The sequence below is a fragment of the Sinocyclocheilus grahami genome, unplaced genomic scaffold, assembly GCF_001515645.1.
Source record: "Sinocyclocheilus grahami isolate Dianchi unplaced genomic scaffold, SAMN03320097.WGS_v1.1 scaffold781.1, whole genome shotgun sequence".
Lineage (NCBI taxonomy): Eukaryota > Metazoa > Chordata > Actinopteri > Cypriniformes > Cyprinidae > Sinocyclocheilus > Sinocyclocheilus grahami.
The window spans coordinates 492,707-513,735 of record NW_015505960.1 but is presented as its reverse complement, the minus strand read 5'-3'; the positions used below and the strand labels follow the sequence as shown (position 1 = coordinate 513,735).

At 38.0% G+C, this 21,029-nt stretch overlaps 1 protein-coding gene across 1 annotated transcript in view; it reads left to right on the top strand.

Annotated features, from left to right (window-relative positions):
* Window positions 1-2,426: 2,426 nt before the first annotated feature.
* LOC107561578 (CAP-Gly domain-containing linker protein 2-like) overlaps window positions 2,427-21,029 on the top strand; it is a 41,045-nt gene continuing 22,442 nt past the window's right edge. Inside the window, exons 1-5 of the mRNA XM_016246049.1 lie at window positions 2,427-2,557; window positions 12,779-12,903; window positions 20,058-20,271; window positions 20,478-20,675; window positions 20,823-20,926. Coding sequence (XP_016101535.1) covers window positions 2,429-2,557; window positions 12,779-12,903; window positions 20,058-20,271; window positions 20,478-20,675; window positions 20,823-20,926 — 770 coding nt within the window. The 5' untranslated portion in view covers window positions 2,427-2,428. The remainder of the gene's footprint in view (window positions 2,558-12,778; window positions 12,904-20,057; window positions 20,272-20,477; window positions 20,676-20,822; window positions 20,927-21,029) is intronic.

Below are 21,029 nucleotides of genomic sequence, written 5' to 3'. Positions count from 1 at the left end.
CTTGACTAGACTCATGATAATAAACTGTGATTTGATTTGATTCGTGATGATCAACTGTTACTAGACTCGACTCAGGAAGATCAACTGTGACTAGACTTGACTCAGGGCGATCAGTTGTGACTTGACTAGACTCATGATAATAAACTGGGATTTAATTTGATTCGTGATGATCAACTGTTACTAGACTCGACTCAGGAAGATCAACTGTGACTAGACTCAACTCAGGAAGATCAGCTGTGACTTGACTGGGCTCATGAAGAACAGGTGTGACTTGACTTGCCTCACAAAGATCTGCTGTGAGTTGACTTGACTCAGGAGGATCAATGGTGACTTGACTTGACTCAGGAAGATCAACGGTGACTCGACTCGACTCGTGAAGATCAGCGGTGACTTGACTTGACTCATGATAATGAACTGTAACTTGACTTGACTCATGATGATCAACTGTGACTTGACGGGGCGCTGTTGTGTCCGCCCTCTTGTGAGCGTGCTCTAGTGCGGCCACCATTTCAGGCACAGACACGGTATCACGTTCTTCCTCCGCGATACCCACAGTCCACAAAGAGCCAACAGTCAATAACGCATACTGAGCACCGCCCACCGTCCCACTCTCCTTTTGCCAAACCCCCAGACAACATCGCGTCCATGCCATTGCTGAGCAACAACAACACGGAAACATGTCGAAAAGGTTAACTTTAATCACGAAACCAGATCGGCCGACCTGTAACGTTACACTTTCACTCAAAGGATGGACGATCTGACAGGATTGTTACTATGAGGTGGATCACATCTAACGTGTAAAGACAAACTCACCACGTCTATCTAGTCATGATGAAGATGTATATACATTTCAATTTAAATTTTTACAGCTACATTATTGTTCCAGCCACAATTAATCACAACAATGTATATACAATTACAAATTATTATATATAAATCGTCAGTTTGTTGTTTTACACACATGCACACAAGACATTATTTCATACACGACATAGTCGTGAGATGCAAGAAACATAGACATATGGCAAGAAATCTGTTGATGCATCCATAACAACAAAAGACAATACTTTATTGAATCTTTTCTGATAAGATTCAATAAAGCATTTTTCAATTTTAAAGCAGATTCAATCAGCATTTTTGACGATCATTTCTGTCCAGTCCGTTCGTTTTATCACGTTGAACCACAGCTGTCGTCGGTTTTTTGTCTGGAAGTGGCAGCAGATATGCGATCAAATTTCTAATTTGAGGCTGTATTACGTTTATTCTGGCACCCAACATCACGACAAGATGATATTTTAAGCTCCTTATGTAGCCGAATCTACGCTGGTTTGAATGGGCCAGTTTACCCTTTGTTTTGCTGCGGCTGCTGCCTCCAGCTAGCGCTGTGACATCGGCTGACCCTAGTTACCTGTGGTTGGCCTGGCCGTGCGTTGCTCAGAAAACAACAGGCCAATCAGAAGAGAGGCTCATTAATATTAATTAGACAGGCCAAAACCGACATGTTCTCAGCAGAGCTCCTGAGAGAGGAGCTGTAAAAATGTATTGAGATGGTTTTTGGTACTTATACCGCAAATATATATTCTTAAGGACATCAAAACCTAAAATAAAACTCCAGAAAGGTGTAAAATATGTGACCTTTAAACATTGATGCTTGCTTGACCTGCAAGTTCTTGAATGTTAAGCAAGCAGCAATTGACCATATTAGTTATTGTATTCTTCTCTATTTTCTGCCAAAAAGGGGATTTGTTTGCATATTTCCATCACTGCTGACACGTCTGCTTCTGTGTGGTAGACTACTGACCTCAATAATTTGAATAGCGTCCAAAATTATCTACCTAGACAGTCTGTCAGCTTAGGAAGCACACCGGCCCAGCATTGTTTTGTGCCATTTCTAAACAACAGCGAGTCAAATCAGGATATTTTTTGACTGATAAGGAGCCCAGAATTTTCTTCCTAACAGAGATCTTTTAACTACTATGTTTATCAGTCCAAGAACATGTTGGAGCAATTGAGAAACAAAAAGCAGTCATCATGTAACCCCCCACACATACACTGAGGTATGAAAGAATGACTGAACACACGCTAAATGAGCCGTGGCTCACACATCATCGCCATATCCTTCAAGCGGTATTGGGTAAGTGGCATGTGTCAAAAGCGCCACATGTGTAAAGCACCCAGGTTCATACTGCAAATCCCACTGACCCAGATTCGTTCATAAATTAGAGTGCTGCTCAGCCTTGCATGAAGGCTGCAGTGACATCCAGACATGAGCGAAATGATGAAAGTCCTCTGATGCCATGCATCAAATGAGCTGTATAGCAAGTGTTGACAACAAACGCTGTGAAATACAGAGAATGCTGTAAATTCTTAAAATGGATGTTTTTCGATGTCCCTCATGTTACTGTTATGTATCATTGATTGTGTGGTCATGCCGCTCAGAGAAGGCATGCTCAACAGCTCCGTCAAAACCGGCAATGAGTCAGGATCCAATATGTCTGACAGTGGATCTGTGAAGAAAGGGGGAGAAAAGGACCTTAAGGTCGGAGATCGAGTGCTGGTGAGTGCTGAAATTTTAAAACTCTATACCGAAAATTAAAAACAAAAGCAGTTACCACAGACTGTTGTAATCATTGTGGTTACATTGTTTCCATTTCTTATGCCTCGGAAACTGACTCTGGCTCGAACATATACATCTTTATCTCAGTGCTTGCCATCTTGAGTATCAAAACACATGACATGCTGTAAAGGACGCTGTGGATACAGTGCGTTGACGTTAACTAATCACAGCAGTGGGTGTTTACGTAAGTTAATGCAAGTGGTAATGCCCCGTTCGCATCTCAGTTCTTCACAGAGAGTGAAAATGAGGATGGAAAATAATCATTTTTACATATATTGGACCTTTTTTGGTGCAAAAAACTTTATAAACTGACCTGGAGAAACATACTATAAAAATCTAAAACTGCATTTCAGGACTTTGAATGCGAGTTTGGCAAGTAGTTTTGAGATTTCAGTATTTACCTATTTAAAGGTCCCATATTGTCAAAACTGAAATCTCCTGGCTTTTTTCATGATAACTGAGGTCTAGGTGCTATGTAACTACCATATAAGTTTCAAAGCAGTCAATCCACAGTCAAATGCACACAGCCTGCATAAAGTAGCTGTGATTTTTCACGAACCGTTGTAAATTCCGTAAAAAGGTGATGTCAGAATTACTCAGTCACCACCCCGAGCAAAATCGACCTGTTCTTTGCAGAGCTCCTGAGAGAGGAGCTGTAAAAACATATTGAGATGGTACTTACGTATACCACAAATATATATTCTTAAGGACATCAAGACTTAAAATAAAACTCCAGAAAGGTGTAAAATATGTGACCTTTAAGTCGATAGGAGCATGCCCAAAGTAGCTGCCCAAAGGTGTTGCAGATATGGCTGCCAAATAAACCGACTTGGGACTTTGTAAGTGCTTTGGGTTTAAGTGCTCTGTCTGTATGTCTGTAGTTAATCTCTGATCATTTTTTTCATAATTCATTCTGATCCTCAAATTTGTTTTTCAAGATTCATTTTGAGAAGTTTCTCGATGTTAATTTGAAGTTTATTGAACTGTTGTATGTCTGCAACCACAACGATATTCAGTACAATAGCAGCCTTAGAAAATTTATCTTGATTAATTATGTCTAAAAGTGACTGCACACTTAAAACAAAAGACTGTCTTAGGGTACGAACAGGCTGTAGGTGTATTGTAATTAACCATTTACAGTAGTATGAAGACATACAGCAGAAACAGGTTGAATTATGTAAAAAAAAAAAAGCATGACCAGAGGAAAAAATTTAAGAAAACCAGTCTGTGAAGTACAGCCATTGTAAAGAAATACTAAAAAAATGCAGTAAATTCAAATCCAATTCTTAAAATAAAACAAATCAAACTCATTTTATTTTTCTAATAGTTGTGGCCTTTGAATGAAAAATCCAAAACACCTTTATGTGCAGAAGTGCCTGGACTTCTTAATAGATCCACTGACTGTTTCCAACCCAGCGAGTTTTAATGTGGAACAGTACAAGTTGTGTGCTGATGCATAATGTACTGCCATAGGATAAATCTTGTTTCCGGGTAGCATTTTTATTGTCCAACTTGCAAATAAGTGCTCAGTCCAGCCTAATGAAAACACTGACATGGATGTTGAAGCCTGTAAATTACTTGCATGCCCTTCAATTAAATGGGGTCATATGATGCGATTTAAATTTTTCCTTTCTCTTTGAAGTGTTACAAGCTCTTGGTGCATAAAGAAGATCTGTAAAGTTGCAAAGACTAAAGTCTCAAATCCAAAGAGATATTCTTTATAAAAGTTAAGAGTCAACCACGCCTACCTAAAACAGCTCGTTCTAACACGCCCCCACATATCTACGTCACGATGTGGGAAGATTTGCATAACACCCCCCAAATGCTCATGCCAAGAAAGAAGGCGTAACTTTTATTCTCGCTGTTTTGTTGCTGCCGCCATGTCGTGAAGACGTGTGTGTGTGTTTCGTTGTGAAAGCGAAACTACTTTGTTTGGTCTTCCAAAAGAGGACAATATCCGCTTCGTCATGCCTAGAGCTGATCCGTGCTGGTCGCTGAGGAAATACATCAACTTCGTGCTGTGGATCGCCGGATCGGCTTTCACCGTGGACGAAGCTGAGTCCAGCCCGGGGTCGTCACATGTGGTTGCCGCAAGCCTGCCGGCCACTCCTTTGTCGAATCCGCCGGCCGTGCCGTTCTCAAGCCCGCCACCTCTGCTCACTCTAGCCCCCGGCCTCCTCTCACTAAGACAGTATAAGTCATTATAATCCATTATTATGTCCCCACTGGATGCAACAAATGCCTAGTTTATAATGGGTTTTAATGTTTTTGACTCGTCGCTCTGGCCAGTATGGTAAGGGGTGTAACATTTCCGTCACACGTTATTCGGTATTCGGCCAATCACAACTCACTGGATAGCTGGCCAATCAGAGCACACCTCGCTTTTCAGATCGATGAGCTTTGTAAAAATCGACAGATTTCAGAAAGGCGGGGCATAGAGGAAAAACAATAATGTACAGTATGTGGAAAATAATGTGTTTTTTTTTACTTTAAATCGCATAAACACATTTCATTACACCAAATACACAAAATAATGTTATTTTTAGCAACATCACATGACCCCTTTAATGAAGAGTCTAATGAAAGAGGTTTTGTGAGTAAAATCTCTGTTAAAAAATACATTTAAATTTTTTTTTAAATGTTTTAAACATTTAAAAAATAAATAAATACATTTAATTTGAAGGTTTTTATATATTCAGTGATTCAAAATTGACTGGAGACTGGAGCGCTGTATAGGATTTCATGGTTGTGGAAATAGTCCATCTTGTTAGTATCTGGTGGTGTGTAGCTAGTTTCAACCTCTCTGTGTTTTCTCTACAACCTTTTGCAGACAGAGCTACAGTACCATTTTAACACCATTTGCATGCTGGTATATTATTGTGAAATCATTGATTTCAGATTAGCCTGTCCTTAAAAGTCTTGTAAAAAGCTTTTTTTTTTTTTATCTGGCTGTGAACGACTATTGTGTGGCTTTCCTTGTGTTAGATAATAGATGCTGCCCAATAGCTGTCTGCTTCACCATACAGTTGATTGGCTGTGGGTCAAATTGCTTTCCATTTAGTATAGCGCAGTCCTAAAACTTTTTAGGCAGTCAATATTCTTAATCAGATGGGATTACCGCTCCATAAACCATCAGCCATTGATCTCAGCTATCTACTTGACTGTCTGCTTCAATCCTGACTGACACCTGATTGGTTTGTTTAGTGATGAACGCATGGGATGAAACCCACTTAGACACACATAGACACAGACACACAGTGTTTCTTTTTTTCTATTACAACTGACAGACTAGCCTAAAATTTTATTTCAATGTTTACTGTGTGAAAATTATCTCTCTTTTTTTTTTACACAAATCATCACTGCCCCTCCGGGGCTAATTTACTGCATTTTTGTTGAGCAGAGTGACCAGTCGAAGTTAATGACTGTGGCGATCAAACGTCCACCACAGATGCTGTCAATAGAGCTTCAGTTGAATTTAATCTAGCATATTCCTGAACTCAGATCCTCTCAGATGACCCTGTAGAACTGTGCACAAAAATGTTTAGCATGTTGTATGACATATAGATTTTATGTATAATTTTCACATGCACATATCTGTTTAGTGGTATTCCAGCTTACAGTATAACTGAACTGCATTAGAAAGATGCCAGTTCCCCTGTTGTTTCCTCCTACGACTGGTATCTTATTACCATGACTGTGCTGTAGTAGTGCATGAAGGACCTCTCAAAGTCAGTGCTTTTCCATTGTTTGCTCTCCCAAGACTTGCACATGCACATGTGTGAAAACGATGCTCATATATCAGCAATATATGAGCCAAGGACCAGGATTCGACAGACCACCGTGACATTGCCTTGTAGCACTTTCACCTCGTAGCTCCTCCAGCAGGGCAAAACACAAAACACTCAACTTCCTCTACATGTGATCAAAATCATTCCAAAGCTTTAGGCTCTATATGCACCATTTTCAATAATTTAAAAACAAAATAATAAATAAATAAAAAAAAGCATTTTTTATTTGCTTTAATAAAGGTTTTTGTATCTGTAGCAGGGCTCCAGACTGGGCCTAAAATGGTCTGACTTGCGATCAAATATTTTAATTTGCAAGTAATATTTTTTGCTGAGATTGTCACAGGCGACAACATAAATTTACACTTTATTATGTAGAAATTTGTTATGTGAGGAGTAGCCTGTCACATCATTCATTGTGTTGATGTAATTAAATGAGATACAGCACACACGAGTTTTCGGTTTGCACCAAAATACGTACAAAGAAAGCAAAGCATAGCTTTCCGCATCAGAAAAACATGCCAGTCCTCATCTCTGTCTAGTATCAACGCTGATGGCACACGCCTGCTGAGATCATCTTTTCATGTCGATCAATGAACACCCAAGTAAAAGTGCAGAAAGGCAACTTCAAATTCAAAGAGCTTGCATGACTTGAGGATGATTGTCACACACAGAAACTGTTTTTGTGACTTTTGTTCCAAAGCAGGCTGAGAAATAAGAATAATTTCAAGAGAGAAACTCTGAGAAAACACGACAATAGTCAAAAGCATAAAAATACTTGTGACCATGTAATCGCAAAAAGTGCTCCACAAAAAACACTGTTGGCATGTGCAGTGTCTAGTCCATGAAAAAAAGAATGGAAGGAGCTAAGAGTTTATAGGTTGCAAAATATAAAAAAAAATGTAAAATGTTCATTCAAGTTCATTCTTATTTGGCACTTAAAAAATATGTGGTGCCTATTTTGGTGCCTTAAAATTATTTGGCACCTGTGCATCTATTTTGTAGGATTTTGTAAATCCTATTGTGAACGATTTATCCATGTTTATGTTTAATTTTTATCATTCTATTTTTGGACCTAAAATTGTAATGCTCTCTGGTGATGTATCCCTGACATCTGTAATTGTTTTGTCCACATAAACCTTTTTCAAATTGACTGCAAGCTTGCGTTAAGATTTGTCTTCATTCAGTCAACAACCAATGAACTGAACAAAGCACCCACCCTGCTTAATAATTAGTTATATCACCCAGACTTTTTGTCACTTTTTATTCAGAGATAACACCTTGTAATTGAATACTTCTCTACTATATAGTATGCAAAAACAGCACGCCAAAGGAGTAATATGTCCAAATACACAGTATTTTAAAGACAGTAACCGAAAAGTACCCGGATGACCTACTATTTGTGTCAAGATTATGTCAAGTGTGCATTTGATGAACACTTGTTACACGTAGCCATTCGAGAGTTGTGAATGGTGAGAAAATGGCGCAAATGACGATATAGTTCACATAACGATGCTGTTATAGTACGTCTGGATTGCTTTCGTACTACATCCATTCATACTGTATACAACTGCCTTTAATGGTCACGAAGTTAGTTTTTATCAAATGTAGTACCTACTCTGGCAGTACGTGATTTCGGAAGCAGTCTTGCTTTTTGAGAAAATGATCGAAATTAAGTGAGTTTATACAAGAACAAATATCTGTCAGTGAGCTGTGAAAACATGTTTTTCATTTGAATTAAGATTATTTTTCTGAGCCATAATCATAAACTCATTAACTCACTTTATTTTGATAATTTTCTCAAAAATTAAGACTTGTTATCGTATGTCATTTTGGTTTTCAATACATCTTTATTTAAGAATCTTTAGACATTGGCTCCGAAAAAACAAGACAAAAATACAAAAGAAGAACAGCACTTCTCTGCAATGTGGTCAGAAGGTACAGTAAAAGTTATTTGCATATTCTATATCTATCTGTCTGTCTGTCTGTCTAGATCTTGTCTCACCCAGAAGGACTGTTAGAGGATAGCAGCTCAAAACCATATTGCTCTTAAGTGACTTGGAAGGTTTTGCCAAACGTGTGTTTGATATGTTTTTACCCTCGTAAATTGCTGCTGTTTTGGTTTGGGACGCCAACCATTTCTACATGAAAAAACAGCAGTGAGATGACATGATAAAGTAAATATTGCACATCTGGAACGTTCCCTCAGGAATGTTTGTATTATCACCTTATCCACACTGGAGCGTACTATGGCTCGTCTGCCACGTCAGTTGCATACACACAGACTCACTTATACTGGCAGGAGGATGTGATGCGCCTGTCTGAATATATTCTCTTCCGGATGCTCTCCTTTCTAATGTCAAACCACAGATGTTTCTGGAGCAGAATGCCTTGCAGTGCTTAGAACACCACCTGATGAAAACATTAACACCTCTACTTCAGTTTTAAACTTTTGTTGAGGCCATTTGATCTGTGTTTTTTAGAAGATTGACAAGGTCCCACAAACTGACAGCAGGAAAAAGGAATTTTGCCTTTGACATGAATTAAAGCAGGGCTCTCATGTAAGTAAGGAAATTGTAAGTAATTTTATTGTTCTGATTCCGATTACATTTTCAATTTTAAATTACATGAATACTTTTTAGAGACCAAAAACCAAGAGTACTTTTTCAGAAATCATACACTTTAAAGAATATAGTTTATTGTGAACCGTATGCCAAGTTTTTGAACACTGGCATGTTATTTACAATTAAATTAAATGTTATAGTTTCAATTTATATTAAATCCAATTAGCCAAATTTTAGAGAGCTTTATCGACCCTCTGAAATACATCTTAAGCACATCTTCATTTGTAATTCCAAAATAACCTCTGTTGTCTTTCTGAAATATGGTTAAAGTAAGCTGCCAACTGTACTGACAAGCATTTATGGTAAACTTAAACTTTAATGTCATAAAGCAGGGCTCTCATGTAAGTAAGGAAATTGTAAGTAATTTTATTGTTCTGATTCCGATTACATTTTCAATTTTCAATTACATGAATACTTTTTAGAGACCAAAAACCAAGAGTACTTTTTCAGAAATCATACACTTTAAAGAATATAGTTTCACTCTTTTGAAACTTGTGCTTTATGTATTTAAATACATTTGCAATTACACATTTGTAATGATAAAGTTGCAATTTAGCACATTTAAATATATATTAACTATAAATGTAAAATCAAATAACACACTACAGTTAAAATTATAATCAGACTTTTTTTTTTGAATGTTAGAAGTGTACTTATTTTTACAGCGCAACAAAATATTCTTAAAACTATTATTTAAAATGAATTTGAATTTGGCTTGATTACAAGTTGCACTTTTTAAATGTACACTTTAAAAAAAAATTGTAATGAGAGCGAACTCTCTTAAAGTACATTTAAGTACTATTTTGTTATTATTATTTACAAGTACAGTTTTTAAATATACTTTTAATATTTGAAGTACAAGTGCACATTCAATTATTAGGCACACTTCTTTTTCTTAAAGGTTTTACAGAGCTAGGCTTTTAATTATTGACACAATGTTGTCCAAGTGGTCCACACTGTAGCACATTTAAATATATATTAACTATAAATGTAAAATCAAATAACACACTACAGTTAAAATTATAATCAGACTTTTTTTTTTGAATGTTTGAAGTGTACTTATTTTTACAGCGCAACAAAATATTCTTAAAACTATTATTTAAAATGAATTTGAATTTGGCTTGATTACAAGTTGCACTTTTTAAATGTACACTTTAAAAAAAATTGTAATGAGAGCGAACTCTCTTAAAGTACATTTAAGTACTATTTTGTTATTATTATTTACAAGTACAGTTTTTAAATATACTTTTAATATTTGAAGTACAAGTGCACATTCAGTTATTAGGCACACTTCTTTTTCTTAAAGGTTTTACAGAGCTAGGCTTTTAATTATTGACATACAATGTTGTCCAAGTGGTCCACACCACAGCTTATGGCCAAGAACCTCCCACTTAGGATGAGACTGTATAACCAACATTTTGTTTTTGCATGTCATTTAGGGGCAGATAAATCTGAAGTCAGTCATACTATAATAATAGAATGATAGTGGTGGAGGGAAAAGCTCAAATAATGACATAGTAGTCTCTGCAATTAGTTGTACAAACAGCGCCATAGACAATGGTTAAAATGTATTCAGAACTTTTGTTTCCAGGTGGACTGGTTAAAAACTGACCTCCAGTGGTGCTTAGAGGCCAACCAATCAAATTGGAACCGCAGAATTTCATTCAACATTTGCAATTCTTGTCTGCAATATGCATCAGACAGTCAGTGAACAGACTGTGGGCGGTACATGGGGTGTGCTGTCTGAGCTGAGACTAGGCTTTTCGCAAACTGACAGCAGCTACAAATAAGCAGTTTGGCTTTTCATTCCATTTGAGTAGAGTCCGATTAAAACGTAAATGTTGACATGACTGTAGGGCAAACATGTAAGCATGTGTTTATGCATTTATGGTCCACTGTTTACATATCTCCTCCTTCACACTTTCTAGTAAAGGCTAAACCTCAGACCCTCATGAAAAACGGTCTGTGTATGTCTTTGGCTGGGAGGTATGATTGTAGATGTGTGTAGTTTTGTTTCAAAGCAATTCATAGTAGACATTCTTTTGATCCCTAACCAAGAGGGTATGACTTTCATTAATTCTTTGTTTTATCTGTTGCTATTCCTTTAGTTATTGCAGTCATTAGATAATGGCTCTCAGATGTGTTCATCGTCTGTTTGATTACGTCTTTAATTGATTTTTCCGTACATTTCTGCCATATGTACATTAACTGACAGTCACCACTGATAAGCTACCACTAAATATTGTAGAAACTTAATTTACTGTAAAGTTGCTTTGCAATGATTTGTATCGTGAAAAGCGCTGTACAAATATGAATGTGGAATTGAGCCAAAGGATGGATGATTTCCTGCTTTTTCGTGTTATGTTTTGCTGTATCATATTACTAAGCATTGCTAGAAACCATTCGAGTGTAAGGCTGGTTGAAAAAGAAGAGTAAAAACGATTTCTTTGTAAAAACGTGCCCCAAGGTTCTGTACTAGGCCCATTTGAATTCTTCTTCTTTGTTCATTTTAGGGCATAATGTAAAATTAAATGTTAGTAAAATGTGAAATTGTGAAGTTTACTCAATGAATGATTGACAAAAACAGAACATCACAAAACAAATGCATTTTGATTCATTCAAAGGATCATATTGTTTTAGAGAGGGTTTATTTCCTGCTGAAAGGACAACATATCAGTCATTGGCTATTTTTGGATCAGTTGCACTTGAGATGACGAGATTTTCAATCTTTGTGTAGTGTATTGTTTGGCCAGAATAGTTTATTAATTCAAATACTGCAATATCAAACCATGATTTTTAGTCTTTCTGCTCTGTCTAAATTTATTACGTATGTCAAACAGGTTTTTCTATTTCTGAGCAAAGCAAAGAAGAATTCAAATGGGTTTATGTCACGAAAACTGTCAGTAAATGTCCCAATCATATATAATAATGTCTGAATTGCTTTCAAAGAAACAGTTTTAAGGAGAAATGTCAGCAAATCTCAGATTGTGACTTTGAAACCCTGTTACCTTGAGAGTCTTATTCAGTTTACATTTCTGTATGCTCTGCATAATTTACCAGAAAAGCTTTGAATGTGACTTGCTTGGAACCAGAGACTTTTCTTACACTCTTTTGTTGTGACAATTGCGATTGTGTGTATATGAAAGAGGGAGATTTTTTTTAAGTAATATGAATGCATGCTTCTGATGCACACAGAATGTGTATACACTTCTTTGTTTCTAAAGGACACAATATGCTTTCTTATGTGTAGTAGATGTGCCATCACTAATGAATAGGCTGTGACCTCCTTTTTTCCCCCAGTGCTGGGTTGATGAATGTAGGCCAGTTCAACCAGCACAACAGTCATTCCCAGTTATATCTCAGCACCAGCTGGCAGATTTTACTACAATACACTGCACTGCTGACATTCAGTGTGACCAGCTCTATTTTCCTAGACGTTAATTTTTTTAGAGAGACATTCATTAGTGATAGATTATATTTGGCCATTTTAAGAGTATCATCATGAGTTGAAAGAAATATATTCAATTGTAGTTATTTTTTTTTAGTTATGTAAGTAATGTAAAATAAATATAAAATATATAATTAATTTAATATAATTCTCATATGGTGTGCAATTTATTAGAATAAAACTAATAATTGTTTTTAATTTTTTTGCCTTTTTCAGTTGAGTGTTTCATTATACTGTTATCACAATAAACCATGTGTCCATGTTATCACTATGTACCTCTGAACTTCCTCTGCTCTTTCCTCAGGTTGGCGGAACTAAAACAGGAGTAGTGCGTTATGTGGGAGAGACTGACTTTGCCAAGGGCGAGTGGTGTGGAGTGGAGCTGGACGAACCATTAGGGAAAAACGATGGAGCTGTAGCTGGAACCAGGTACATCATTAGTCTTCTGCTAACATGTCCTGTCTTTAGCAACACCCTCAATGGCCTTCAGTATTAAGAGGTCTCATTGTTTCATGCCTTCTTAAACGAGTTTTAAAGTCTGTTTAGTATGTTAATAAATATCAGTTGTAGTGTGACCTTCTGTACACAGAAATGGGTTCTTCAGCTTGTAACAGCAGCAGAACCCTTTTTGGTGCTAAATAGAACCTTTTTTATAGGGTTCCATAAAGAACCATGCTTTGAAAATGCTATATAGCTTAATGGTGTTATAATTAACCTTTTTAATGATAGTTTATTTTGATTATTATTATTATATTTGGTAACACTTTAGTATAGGGACCAATTCACCCTATTTACTAGTTGCTTATTAGCATGCATATTACTAGCATATTGGCTGTTTATTAGTACTTATAAAGCACATATTGATGTATTATTCTGCATGACCATATTCTACATCCTTAATCCAATATCTTAACTTAACAACTACCTTGCTAACTATTAATAAGCAGTAATTAGGAGTTTATTGAGGCAAAAGTTGTAGTTAATAGTTAGTTAATAGTGAGAACTGGACCTTAAAATAAAATGTGACTGTATATTTATATAATTAACATTAGTATTATTAATATAATTTGTATTATTTATCTATCACTCTATCTGCCTGGTCTTATAATATCTTGTAGCCTCTATTGGGGTTTTATATAAAAACAACCACAACAACAGCATGTTGTGTCAATTAGGTACTTTTTTTTTAATAACATGTGAAATTATAGCAAAAATGACAGTGCTCTAACAACAGTTATTAGCAGAACGCATTAATAAATGGCAGTTGACATTGAACATAAATAAATACTTAAAGAAGATAAGATAGAAACAGAAAATGTAATGAAGACCAAGATACAGTGAAATACCCTATTTTCACAATCCTCAATGATGCCTTTAAGTCCATCATTATGTGTTTTGGTGTGATTGAGTGGCAGTTTCTCCTACAGGTGATGAGGTTGTGGGATGTGATGCATCTGAAATACACAATTGAGTTTAGAGTTACAATGTGTCTTTTTCCATTAGTTTATGTTAAAACAATTATTTATGAAAGCCAAAAGTAGTATATGAGCGCTTCACAATGTTAAAAGGAAAAAAGTAATATAAAGTCATGGGATAGCTGTGGCTGGGTATGTTTATGCATAAATACAAGTAATACATTTTAGAAATTTTTTTTTTTTCTATGTTCCTTACTTAGTGGTGAAGAGGAGAGAAGTACCTTAACTGAACAGAGCTGCTCACACTTATATGTTCTGTTAAACTAAAAAAGAGAAAAAGACGTTGGTAGGAAACTAGTTACAATTTGACAGTTAAAAATTATAGACATTTTAAGAAAGAAATAATTTACCTGTTGAGAGTGTGTTGACTGTGTAGATGTATGGCTGAACTCCAGAAAATCAGTAATGAGACATCTTTTTTTTTAGAGTGGGGCCTCTATTAGGTATTTACATTAAAAAAACAGTACCAACAATAAGTTGTATGAATTAGGTACTTTTTTATTGACGTGAAATTGTAGCAAAAATGCCAGTGCTCTTAACAACAGTTTTCAGCTGAATACATTTATAAATGACAACTGACTTCGAACATGAATAGATACATAAAAGAAGTAAAACAAAATAAAAACAAAAAAAATAGATGCGATGAAGACCAAGTTCCAGTAAAATATCTTCACAATTCTCAATCTTAGATTTTTTTATGTTTTGTACTGTTTTCCACTTATAATGTTATCAAGATTTTTACATCAAAAAACGTCATAATTTAGAAGTAACATGCTATTTTCTGTCCTGTTTTGACCCCCCTCATCAGAACGCTCTGTATGAATAGGCGTGGGAGATTGTAGACTCGGAAGTAAATGCCCACCGCTATGATTGACTAACAGTTGTGTATGTTTGACAGCCTACATCCTGCTGTGATTTAGGTTAAAAACGCACAAATACACAAATCAAACAATCTGTAATAACTAGGGGTGTTCTTTCTAACCATTTAACCGGTTAACTGACCAGGCCGATATATCTGACAGCGGCAGCGCCTGAGCATACAGTGCTCACCTTCTCCCTCTTGTTCGCTGTCGTCGTTCAGTTCTGTCTAGTACAGATAGAAGTCTGTCTAATTATCAGATAGAATGGTTAAACAAAGGAATTAAAATGTATACAAAAAGTATTATAACGATTGCTTTTATATTATTATAGTAATAGAAAGGCAAACATTATAATACTTTCTTGTTTGCCATGAGCATTCAGCAAATACGCATTTATATCATTTAAACAAATCTTTGAATGACTAATGAACATTTAATTTCACAAAGCTTGCAAACTTAGTCGGATCCAGTTGTGACATCTTGTGAAGTGTGCATTTGTATCCTGCATGATCACGTGTTCTCTGCGTGACGGTCGTGTGAATTGAATACGGACAGGTGGAGAGTTCAGCTTCACTGAGACGCGCGATCGACAAACTTTAAACTCATGATTTCAAATTATGCTGCGCTTTATGCATTTGCCCACTGCCATATTCATGTCATTTCCACTGTGTGCTGTATGTAAAATGAGTGTTACTTTGGCTTTATTTGAAAAAATATGATTCCCAATGCACACAAACTTCCCAGAATACTGAGTGCCCTGTTGGTTACAGTGTTTACTTCCTTTTTTTATTATATTTTTTATTAAATATTTATTTATTTGTGAAAAAGACTTTGTCATCCAAAGTATAAGTATGTTTATTTAACACCCTGCTTTCCAAGATATCGGCATCGACTGTCAAAAAACCAATATCGGTTGACCACTAATTATAATAAACACTGTAAACATAGCTAGGCTATTTTAGTTCCCCTCACTCAACAACAAATCCTTTCAATTAACAGTATTTAGAAACAAGAATTTAAAATATAAGAAGCTATAGCAATATAAATGACAAGCCAAAACTAATTAATTTAGGCTAAAACGAAACTGAAACCATTGTTGGGTCTCTCATTCCACACAAAATCAAATGTTTCCGTATTCGCGATGTATTTGGATGGCAAATTATTATTTATTATGTACTTCACTCTCTTTCCAATATCCGCGTAAAACAAAATGTTTTGCATAACATCACGGCTTAACGGCACAGATTTTACTACATAGTTTTTTTCCCCATATGTTTGACTGACTTTATTATGATAATGAACAGGCTGCATTGTCAAGGTAGCAAAGCTTATTTGTGTGCGCGCATGTGGCGCCGGTGCAATCACTTGAGTTTTTTCATTCTAATAGTGGACGCAACTACTCCTTTTAGTCATAAAGATAATCGGAATTGTAAAAGGTTTGCCTTTATTTGTGTACATTCACAATAAAAACAAATCTTTGATCTTTTGTAAAACAAGCCTAAAGAAAAATAGGATGCCGCTTTCTGCAGACATTTTTGTGCTGCCTTTCGCGCAGCACAAAAATGAACCGAAGCTCTGCAGGCTACGTTTTACTTTAATTTTCTTGTTTTATTAGTAAAAGTAAGTAAAAATATGTTTCTCGTATAGGCCTATTTATTCGTTTATATATATATATATATATATATATATATATATATATATATATATATATATATATATAGAGAGGGGACAACTTGTTGGGTCTTTCCCAAAAAGACTCATGGCTGTATTTGATCAAAAGGGTGCTTCTACTAAATACTGAGCAAAGGGTCTGAATACTTAGGACCATGTGATATTTCAGTTTTTCTTTTTTAATAAATCTGCAAAAATGTCAACAATTCTGTGTTTTTCTGTCAATATGGGGTGCTGTGTGTACATTAATGAGGAAAAAAAATGAACTTAAATGATTTTAGCAAATGGCTGCAATATAACAAAGAGTGAAAAATTTAAGGGGGTCTGAATACTTTCCGTACCCACTGTATATAGTCTAGCTTTATTATGTTTTTATGCGCTGACAAAAGCGCTGCAGGTGCGTGATGTGTGATATGATTAATCCCCGGGAAACAAATGTTAGTATTTCTTAACGGGTCACAGACTCTTATCCTGTCACGTGTATGTTGATGTCTTCTCCTCGTGGTACGTGTGATTTCCTGTGACAACATTCCTTCTGTTTCGTACTCCTGGTCTCCTCGTTCCTCGTTCCGCGCTCCTCACACTACCACCGACCGTGACAGAATTCCAGACCACAAAAGTGACAGTAAGCGGCACCCCTTCTACCCGTGTTTGTTTTTCGGTTTTTGAAAAGTGTTTTTGTTTTGTTTTCCCATTCTTTTCTCCCTGTCCAAATGGAGGAACGAGCGATGTTAATCGCCGTGGCTCAGGCAAACCCGACCCGATTCTCTACACGAAGGCGTTTGTGCCGCTCGCCCTCGCCAGCTCCCTCGAGGGAGAAACCCTCCTGACGCTGTTCCGGATCGGGACAACCTACCATTGTCCTGCAGAGCTCCCAGACACCACCAAACTCGGCTGGAAGGAGGGAGTCATCCGGTGTCTGGAGAGCTCCCGATCCCGATCCGGGACCCATCTGCCGGCCGTTCCCGAGTCAAGTAAGCCGGTCGTTCCTCAGGCAAGCCCGCCAGATGTTAATGTGGCAAGCCCGCCGGACAATAATATGGCAAGCCCATTGAACATTAATATGGCAAGCCCGCCATCCGTTCATGTGGGCCCAGTGTCGGTTCCAGCCCCAGTGCCCACTCCTCGTAAGCGCCTTCCAGAGCGCCCCCCGGTGCCGGCTCCTCGAAAGCGCTTTGCTGTGCCTGCTCCCCCAGAGCACCCTCCAGTGCCAGCACCACGTCAGCGCTACCCTGATCCCCAGTTCAGCCCAGGAAGGGCTCCTGTTCCCGAGTATAGCCCACGGAGGGCTCCTGATCCCCAGTTCAGCCCGGGAAGGGCTCCTGTTCCCGAGTGTAGCCCACGGAGGGCTCCTGATTCCCTGTTAAGCACAGGAAAGGCTCCTGTTCCCGAGTGTAGCCCACGGAGGGCTCCTGATTTTCCGTTAAGCCCAGGGAGGGCTCCTGTTTCCTCGTTAAGCCCAGGAAGGGCTCCTGTTTCCCCGTTAAGCCCAGGGAGGGCTCCTGTTTCCCTGTCCTGATTTTCCGTTAAGCCCAGGGAGGGCTCCTGTTTCCTCGTTAAGCCCAGGAAGGGCTCCTGTTTCCCCGTTAAGCCCAGGGAGGGCTCCTGTTTCCTCGTTAAGCCCAGGAAGGGCTCCTGTTTCCCCGTTAAGCCCAGGGAGGGCTCCTGTTTCCTCGTTAAGCCCAGGGAGGGCTCCTGTTTCCCCGTTAAGCCCAGGGAGGGCTCCTGTTTCCCCGTTAAGCCCAGGGAGGGCTTCGGATCCCGATTATAGCCCACGGAGGGCTCCCGATTCCCTGGCTCCGCCATGGCCTCCCGAGCCCCCGATCCGCCATGGCCTCCCGAGTCCCCAGCTCCACCATGGCCTCCCGAACTGCCTGCTCCGCCATGGCTTCCTGATCTGCCCTGGAGGCTCTCTTTGTCTCGGCCCAGTTCCAGTCCTGCACCAGCCTCCAGGGCGCCCGGCCCCCCTCCCCGATGGTATTGTTACGGCGCGGGACTCGCCGTCCGGGAGGGGGGCGATCTGTCACGTGTATGTTGATGTCTTCTCCTCGTGGTACGTGTGATTCCCTGTGACAAGAATAAATCCCTCTGTTTCGTACTCCTGGTCTCCTCATTCCCTGTTCCGCGCTCCTCACACTACCACCGACTGTGACATATCCTTTCTAGTTGGATCACTGAGCTTCAGAAAATCAGTAATGAGCTGTTTTGACAGTTACAGATTAAAAAAAAATATAAAAAAATGAAAGGGCGGGAATAAAGAGCCCTAAACTTTAACACAAAGAACAATTTTAGCATGAAATAGAACTGTTACTACATGTAAAGAACTTTTAAAGAACCATCTTTTTTTAGAGTGTACAACATGGAATCAAAATGGACACTTTTTGATTTTTTTTAATACATCCTGGTCTTATTCGGCAATTAATCAGTGCATGTTATTCCTGTTTTGATCAACATCTAATAACTTGAATAAATATCTAATAAACATCTACTAAATAACTGCATTCAGATATTTAATGTTCACCGTTCCCGATCCAAACAATTCCTGATGGACAAACGCCCACCCTACATAATTTTTGAGGTAAATAATGTCACATTACTAAAGTAAAAGGGATTGCAAATGCAGTTTCATGTTGACTTTTAGTGGTAAAATACAGGCCAAGTAATTTGGACACGTAATGATTCACATGCTGAGCCAAGGTTAAACCTCTGCTGTCTTTTCAGTGAAGAACTGGAATGGTTGAGTTCCAAACAAGAATAAGCAGCTTCATGGATACTCATTAATTGTTGACATTTGGTCCAAGGCCAGATTTAGTAGATTATGTTGTTTGTTTTTATAATGAGAGCTTGACATCAGGCTGGACATCTGCCTGTGTTCAGTTCAGATGATAAGAAAAGAAACGTTTACTAAGAGACAACAGTAATTACAACAGACCTTTATTACACTACCATTCAAAAGTGTTGCAAGAGCTTCTATTCTTATCAAGACTGCATTTATGTATTTACAGTAAAAACAGTAATAGTGTTATAATTACAGTAACTGTTTTAACTATATTAAAATGTACTATTTTAATATAGAGTTTAAAATGTAATTTATTGGCAAAGCTGAATTTTCAGCAGTCATTACTCCAGTCTTCAGTGTCACATGATCCCTCGGAAATCATTCTAATATGCTGATTTGGTGCTCAAGAAACATTTCTTAATATTATCTCATTTGAAAATGGTTGTACTGCTTAATATTTTTGTAAAAACTGCGATACATGTTTTTTCTTACTGATATCTTACTGGTAGTGCATATGTTGACATTGTAATGTTAATTCCAGCTCATACGCATGATTTATGTTCGTGATTTATTATATTATCATATAAATTAACAATCTCTGCATTACAAGTAAAAGGCAGATGCTTCTCTCTAAAAGAAACACTCTGAAATTCCTAATATAAATTCCAATAATTCTAAATAATGTTAGAGTAACCTCAATCACAAACAATATAGCGAGATCCGTTTTTGCATTTCTTACAGTTCATCACTGAACTATTTCCTCCCTCACTTCCTTATTCTCTCGGTCTCTCTTTTTAGATATTTCCAGTGCCCGCCTAAGTTTGGCCTCTTTGCTCCAATTCACAAGGTAATCCGCATTGGCTTCCCATCCACCAGTCCAGCTAAAGCTAAGAAGAGCAAGCGTATGGCAATGGGTGTGTCATCTCTGGCTCACAGCCCCTCCAGCTCCTCTATCAGCTCTGTCAGCTCTGTGGCCTCCAGCGTGGGGGGGCGACCCAGTCGCACTGGCCTGGTAAGAGATGTTAAAATGCCAAGAAAGAAAGTGCCAATGCAAATCATATCTTATGTTGACATTTTGCAACGTTGCTTCCTGATGTGACTGTTAAAGGGGCCATAATGCGTTTTATCACTTTATTTTTTGCCATTTAACAATTTAATGTGTAATCATTGTGCGGATTTGATTTCAGTAGTCTCATTTCATTTCACTGTTTCTGGCAGCTGACAGAGACATCGTCGAGGTATGCGCGGAAGATCTCTGGGACAACGGCTCTGCAGGAAGCCCTGAAGGAGAAACAGCAGCACATTGAGCAGCTCCTGGTCGAGAGAGACCTGGAGCGGGCCGAGTTCGCCAAGGCAACCAGCCATATCTGCGAAGTGGAAAAAGAGCTGACGGCACTGAAGGCCCGACATCTGCAGGTGTGACTCACACATATAAACACAACACTAACTGTATATGTGCATTCCATTTTCTACATTTACTCACAAATACAAACTTACACACTCCATTTAACACCACATTCAGATTAATTGAAAACAATGACCTTTTCTCATTATCTCATTCAGTATGCAACAGAGGGAGAGAGCAACCTACAGCAAGTCCGAGCCCTGCTGGCAAGCACACAGAAAGACAAAATGGAACTGGCCAATCAGCTTGAAGAAGAGAGAAGGTACATATGAAAAAGTAATGAAAAAGATTTAAAGCATAAATAAAGTGCTTATAGAAAAGCAGGGGGGGGGGGGGGGGGGCCATAGAGGGATCCAGGAATGGGT